At 37.4% G+C, this 7,099-nt stretch overlaps 1 protein-coding gene across 1 annotated transcript in view; it reads left to right on the forward strand.

The window, feature by feature from the left end:
- EYS (eyes shut homolog) overlaps positions 1 to 7,099 on the forward strand; it is an 883,205-nt gene that overhangs the window by 868,687 nt on the left and 7,419 nt on the right. The window contains exon 48 of the mRNA XM_035323172.1: positions 4,829 to 4,990. Coding sequence (XP_035179063.1) covers positions 4,829 to 4,990 — 162 coding nt within the window. The remainder of the gene's footprint in view (positions 1 to 4,828; positions 4,991 to 7,099) is intronic.

Genomic DNA, 7,099 nt, shown 5'->3' on the forward strand with positions numbered 1-7,099 from the left:
TGATATTGGCCATCTCCCTCATTACTCTAGGATGCATCCTAGCCAGTTCCCTGCCCTTGGTTGTTTCCAACTGGCTGAAGTGTGCCCATGTTCTTCCTCTGCCATAGATAATGCTTCAGTTCCCCAAGTGCTGCTTCCAGGCTCAGGGACCTGGGAGTCTTGAGCAGACCTTAACAGTAAAAAAAAAAAAAAAAAGAAAAGAAAAAAGAAAAAAGTCAAACAAGGCTTTGAGTATCTTGCCTTTTTCTATGTCCTTTGTCACTAGGTGCCCACTCCATTGAGGAGTGGCTACACATTTTACTTATACTTCTTTTTAGAAATCTTGTTTCCCTTCACATGCCTTGCCAGTTTCCACTCCTGCTGACATTTGATTCCTAACTTCACCACTGTTACATTCAGGTGTTGGCTCTGTATTCCTGCTGGGTAGCCCATCCCTGCTTCCATGCCCTCTAGGCTTCCTTCCTGGTGTTTGAGCTCAGTTTTTTATGTTGTTTTACTTTTCTGCTGCAAGATTTCTTGACAGACTGCATGGCAAATGGGCTCACTGAAAATTTTGAGGCAACAAGCTGCTTGAATAAACTATCACAGTGTAATTCCTGAGACAGCAGGGTAGGATGTGCACAAGCAGTCAGGCTTCAATGGTGGGAGCTGCCTGCAAGAATAACAGAAATCTTTGTTCATAACAGTGGTTCAATAGGACATACGAACATATGGTAGTTTTAACCATCTGGGCAGCTGAGCTTCACCACAACCCCTCTCTTACTCTCTTTCCTCAAAGTGAAAGGGGGATAAAATACAATGAAAAGGGCTCAAGTGTTGAGATAAGACTAGGGAGATCACTCAACAATTACTGTCACAGGCAAAACAGATTCAGCATAGGAAGATAACTGTAATTTATTGACTATGACTAGGAGACTAGAGCAGTGAGAAATAAAAATAAAACTAAAAACACCTTCCACCCATCCACCCTCTTCTACTGCCTCCCCCTGAGCAGTGCAGGGGAACAGGGAATGGGGGTTGTGCTCAGTCCCTAACGCTTCGTCTCCACCGCTCCTTCACTCCTTCACGGTCACTCTCTGCACCTGCTCCACGTGGGGTCCCTCCCACGGGATGCCGTCCTTCCCGAACTGAGCCTGCAGGAGCTGCCCACAGGCAGCAGCTCTTCAGGAACTGCTCCCACATGGCGCCGTACCACGGGGTCCATCCCCCAGGAGCAAACTGCTCCAGCATGGGTCCCCCACGGGCGGCAGCTCCCCCCAGACTCCCTGCTCCTGCGTGGGCTCCTCTCCACGGGCTGCAGCTCCGGCCCGAGGCCTGCTCCTGCAGGGGCTCTCCATTGACCACAGGGGACTTCTGCTCCATGCCTGGAACACTTCCTGTCCTCCTTCTGCACTGACCTTGGGGTCTGCAGGGCTGGTTCTCACTCCTCGCTCCCAGCTGCTGTTGCACGGTAGTTTTATTTTCCCCCTTTCTTCAATCTGCTCCCCCAGAAGCCCATCCAGCGTCACTCCCAGGCTTGGCTCTGGCCAGCAGCGGGTCCCTTTGGAGCCGGCTGGAGCTGGCTCTGCTCTGACATGGGGCAGCTGCTGGGCTCAGCTCACAGAGGCCGCCCCTGCAGCCACCTTGCTACCAAACTCTTGCCATGTAAACCTAATATAGAGCATTACAGGGCTACTTAAAGAAGGGTAGCAGGAGGAACCTGAAATGTATGAATGTTTAATAGAGGGAAATAAAAGCAAACTTCAGCAATAGTACTTGCAGAAACTTGTTATGTGTTCCCATATCTCTAATTGGTCTAAAGGGATTTAGAGTTTAATTCTTTCGGTATCATTTAAAGATGCATAGCTTTATCAGATACTAGTACTCAGCTTAGGGAAGTGAGACATTAATCTGATACAGAATAAAAGTGTTTGCTTAAATGCCTGTTGTGCTAACAGTACACCATGCAGTGCTGAGTGCACTAATGAGGAATACAACAGCTACACAGTAGAGGTCCTACAAATTTAGCTTATAGGACTGTCAAAGGCATCCATTTATCTCAGCTGTTTTAGCAGAGTTTCTCTGGAGTAAGAATATGTAACACAGGAACTGTTTTGTACAAGTTTTGCCGCACTACTTATATTCTTATCTTAGGGGAAAAAACAAAGGTTGTTGCCAAAATACAATAGTAAAGTATATCAGCATTTGACTTAACATGTTTGTTTTGCATATGCCTGCCATAAAAGCAAATTTAAATGCTTAAATTTTCTTATTCTACAGCTTAAAAATTTGTCTATCTATAGATGCAGTGTTGCAAAAAATTAAATTTTATTCTGATTATCTCTGTGCACTGCAGTAGACTTAAAGCCTTCTGTTCTGATATATGGGTGGACTTTCCGTGTACCTGTCAACTCAGATCTTTTTCATGCATGTAATCAATATTTATAGGACCTACAGAATAATTTACATGCAAATTAGAAGTCATTCAAGTACTTCCTGTAGTTAGTCCTGCCGCACTGTGGCAAAATATGTTGTTCTCTGACATTTGTTCAGATAAATTTATTGGAAATAAAAACAGTTTTAGCTAAATGGAAATAAAATCTTTGCATCTTGAATGTTGCAAAACAAAGTATATTAAATAGAGTATTTTATTTGATATCTGTAAATCAGAATCATGATACTGCCTTTCTAAAGCTTTCTGACATCTACTGATGATATCTTTAGATATTGTTTGAAATAAAGTCATGGATTTAATTCATTCTCTGAGTGATACTATAAAATCATGATTTTTTTCCATCCTTGTTTTCTCTCTCTGCTCCAAGGATTTTGCTACAGCAATCTTTCTCTCATATACATGCCAATGATAAGCAATGTAGCATTTCACCTGCTGCAGCATAACATTTTGCTTTCACACTAGTCATTGTCCATGCTTCCTTCATAAGCTGTAAAGAATTAACTACATTGACAAAGTGAAACTGAATGTGTCATGAGGACTTTCAGATATCTCATTGTACACTTCACCTAGTGTATAATACTTTTAAGCAGTATTTTATTTTTGTATTATTTTATTATGAGATTAGTATAAGATCTTTACTTATTTTAGTATAAGATTGACAGCTGTGGCACAGTTCTTCCATATTTAAGTCCTGGAGTACAAAACTTTGCTAGGAGAAGACAGACTGATGCAGAAAGCAAAAAAGTCTATGAACAAAAGAATCATTATTTCTGTGTAATTTTTAAATATGAAGCCATCAAGGTATAGACTACATCTATAACTGCTAATGGAGAATATTTTCTCTTACCCACTAAAAAAAATACAAGCATCTAAAAATCCAAATGAAAATCATTAATTTTAAGTATTACTTTGTTTTGGCTTTTGTACCTGATAGTGTTCATACATTTTAATTGCATGCATGATATCACTTAATCTGTTTAGAAAGTTCTATTACTATTTGTCTTACACAGTCATTGCTACTCTCAAGATTGTATTTTTACTAGTTGTCTTTTAAGCATAGATGCCAAAAACTTTGCATTTCTGACATATTACTACAGACACTGCATAGCCTTGATGTCGTAACAGCTATTATGATGCTTGAGATGGAAGTGATTTGTTAATTTAATGCTTTTGAGTGAGGATATATATGTAGGTTGAATAGCGGATCATCAAAAGTTTTGTTCAGATCTTTATAACATTCCATAAATCCACTAGAAATGGTTTTACAGAGGTTAAAACATTTCTAAACTCACTTAGAATTTGCGGTGTTAAATTCATGCACGTTCCTTGGAAGTATTAACTGTAACCTAGGGGAAAAAATAAAATAACAAAGAGGCCGGTTGTGTTATTTACTGAGGCATCATCAAGTACTGACAACAGGTGAGGCATCTGGATCCTGTATAATGCTGCATCTGTCTGCTGGAAACAATCCACCAAAACCAACTTGAATCCAATTCTAAGGGAGATGGTATGACAAACAGACAAATTACAAAGTCTTGCAGCATGCTGGCTGTATACCAATCTAATAATTAAGGCCCATCTGTGATAGCAGTACAAGGTGCAACTGCATTGTCATGCAGTGAATTCACAAGCAGATGCTCTAGAGAAAACTTGAATGTGGAAAGAAAATATAAGGTCATGTAGGAGTGCACTACTAGGAAAACTTGAAGGTATATTTGGCTGAAATCAAGTTACTATAAATCTTCTAGGAAATTTGTGGTGCCAAATTGAGGAAATTGGTCTTTTAAAAAAAGAAACAACACAGCTTCAGCAGAAAAACTGTGAAAAGAAAGGGAAAATGTATATTTCAAATATTATACATTTCAGTATAGTACAGAACCATTTGAATTACTGAGCAGCTCAGTGTGATTATCCTAAAAACAAATTTCAGCAGCTATTAATAATGTACATTCAACTTATAATGTACATTCTTACGTCATAAAAAGCAGTTCATAAAGATCTTCCACTAAAGATTTTGTCTATGTAGTGAAGAAATGACTGCTTATTTTGACTCCTATAAGAGTACTTTGTGCTTGATTTTTTAAACAATGTAAAAATAACACTTTTATATATTTGAAAATAAGCACTAACAACATCACATTTAGTTTGCATGAAAACTACAGGCTTGATTGTTGATGAAGACAAGGCATCCAGAAAACAAAATGGCTTTGATTTGCTATTATGAGAGTTTTATTCTCTATCTAGGTTATTTTTAGTCTTCAGAAAGGGAAGAACTGGAAGTATTATGTACAGTGTATGTGAAGTATACAGAATATCTGTAGACAACTGATGTTACAATAATGCAATACTCACAAGTATCTTTCAGAAGAAGACATTTGCTCTTATATTTTTCAGATATTTCCATTAGTGACCCTTCTTTCAGAAGTAACAAATCATCGTGGATGTCATTTGCACCCTTTTATATCCGACATAAGACCCATATCAAACTACAGTTTCAGCCTCTATCACCAGACGGTATCCTGTTTTATACTGCACAGCATTTGGGTACTCAATCAGGTAAGGATATTCCGTTTGCTAATATTATACATCCAGGTACTTTTGTGAAAAAGAAAACTAGCATATTCAAGTGATGCAGTTGTTCAGTCTCCGTAACTCATTGTCCATGGTGACTGGGTGTCGAGCTGTGTGTACAATCATGTTCCTGAGAACAAACGTAATAAAAATTTGGATGAGTCCAAAGACAACAAGGATTTAATGAAGTGATTCAACAAACCATTTTCCCCTGAAAAGTAATTGTAGACAGATCTTCAACAAGTATTTACTGTTAACTGCTCCCATAGATCCAGTGCAGCTACACCAGGATTTGCAGTCTAGGGTTTGGCTCAGTATTTTAAAATGTCCCCAAATAAAGCAATATAAAAACTGATCAAACTGAAGTTAAGAAAAGTGAACTGTGAAAGAGAACTGAAGTTCATCAGAAATGTAATTGTTTCTTCTGTAATGCTGAAAAATTTGCAGCATGCAAAACATACACATTCTACATTTGCCAGATATGCAGAGTGAAAAAAAATAAATAAATAAGTAATATCTGCTATTTACAAAAGTATTTTAAATTTTACTTAGTAACCATTCCTAAAACTTTGTGGCAAAAGAAAAAAAAAGTTGCCAAACAGTGCAAATACATTTTGAAATTTATTTTAAGGTGTAATTTTTTAAATATACTTTATTAATGTATTTAATTTTTATATTGCATTTGTATGGTGGCTTGCATGTTTTTAAGCAGAAGCATGATGTATCACTTGTAACGTGATTTTAGAGCAAATTTTCCACTTGTATTAAGTAATATGCAATGCAAAACTGGGGATTTGTATGATTAAAAAAAAAAAAAAAAACACGTAACTGCTCGTCATGTATTTTATATTTCTTTGTTCAAGGTCTGGAGCTTTGAGACATTTCTATAAAGATACTCGGACATGCATGCATATAAATGCACATATAGCCAGTTTACCATCTTCTTATTCTATACACAGCTGCTTTAACAGGCTACTACTAGGTGAGATTGATAATATACAGTGCTGGCTTGTCTTGTTCTAATTACAACCACACACAGAGAAGCAGCTTCAAAGAAAAGATGGCACAATACAAATACATTTATTTGCAAAGAACTCTGCCTTCTACAATGAATCTTTTATAACTCTGTCAATCACAAGCCAAACTCTGAGATTCTCACTGAATAATTCCCTCCTGTGTAAACTAAGGCATTATATGGGCCATGAAAAATAGAAGAGAAAAAAAAAAGGATCCCTCTCAAGAGAACCCTGGAATAGTCAGAGGTCATGGAAGCAACTAGCATATAAAGAAATTAAATATCTCTTTTGCAGCATCAAGGAGAGTGCTCAGCCTGTTTAACTTGGGCTAGGAGTGGTTTACCATGAGCATACCCTCATTCTATTGCCATTCAGGAATGTTTAGTTTGTACAGAAAGTAATATTTTCTTAAAATCACTCTTTGGAAACATACCAAATTCATTTCAAAACAAAACAAAACAGAACGTCTTCTATAGAGTAATTTAATTTCTTTGCACATTTCCTACTCCCCTTTTCACTGTTCTGAAGTTTGAAAGATTTAGGAAAAGCTAATCGTGTGGCCCTTAATATTTGCCTATATCTAATCCTGTCAAATCCAGACAGAATTAGACTGATGAAAGACTCAGAAGTATTCTTAGCAGCCAGCAGATGTGAAAGAGCTTTCTGTTGGGGATTAGTTTACAAAGTACTTTATATAAATCCTTTTCTTCTGTGCAGTTATGTAAGATTTAATAAATCGATTGTCCAAACCACAGCATTTTTTCTTTCTAAACTTATTTTTAATAGAAAATAATTATGACATTATGCCATTTCTCCTTCCCTTCCCTTCCCTTCCCTTCCTTTCCCTTCCCTTCCTCTTCTCTTCACGCAGGCAATGCTGCTTTTGTAAAAGAAATGAGTTCTGACTATGCAGCTAATTTAGGAATGATACTGAGTTGTAGCGTGTCACAGTGACACGATTATACATTGGCTTGTTACCCAATGTAAATAGTACACCGGGACTTTCCCTGCAAAGGACTGCAAGGGCATTCTTTTGTAAGAAAAAAAAAAAAAAAAAAAAAAAAAAAAAAAAAAATTT

The sequence above is a fragment of the Oxyura jamaicensis genome, chromosome 3 (assembly GCF_011077185.1).
Source record: "Oxyura jamaicensis isolate SHBP4307 breed ruddy duck chromosome 3, BPBGC_Ojam_1.0, whole genome shotgun sequence".
In the NCBI taxonomy this organism is placed as follows: domain Eukaryota; kingdom Metazoa; phylum Chordata; class Aves; order Anseriformes; family Anatidae; genus Oxyura; species Oxyura jamaicensis.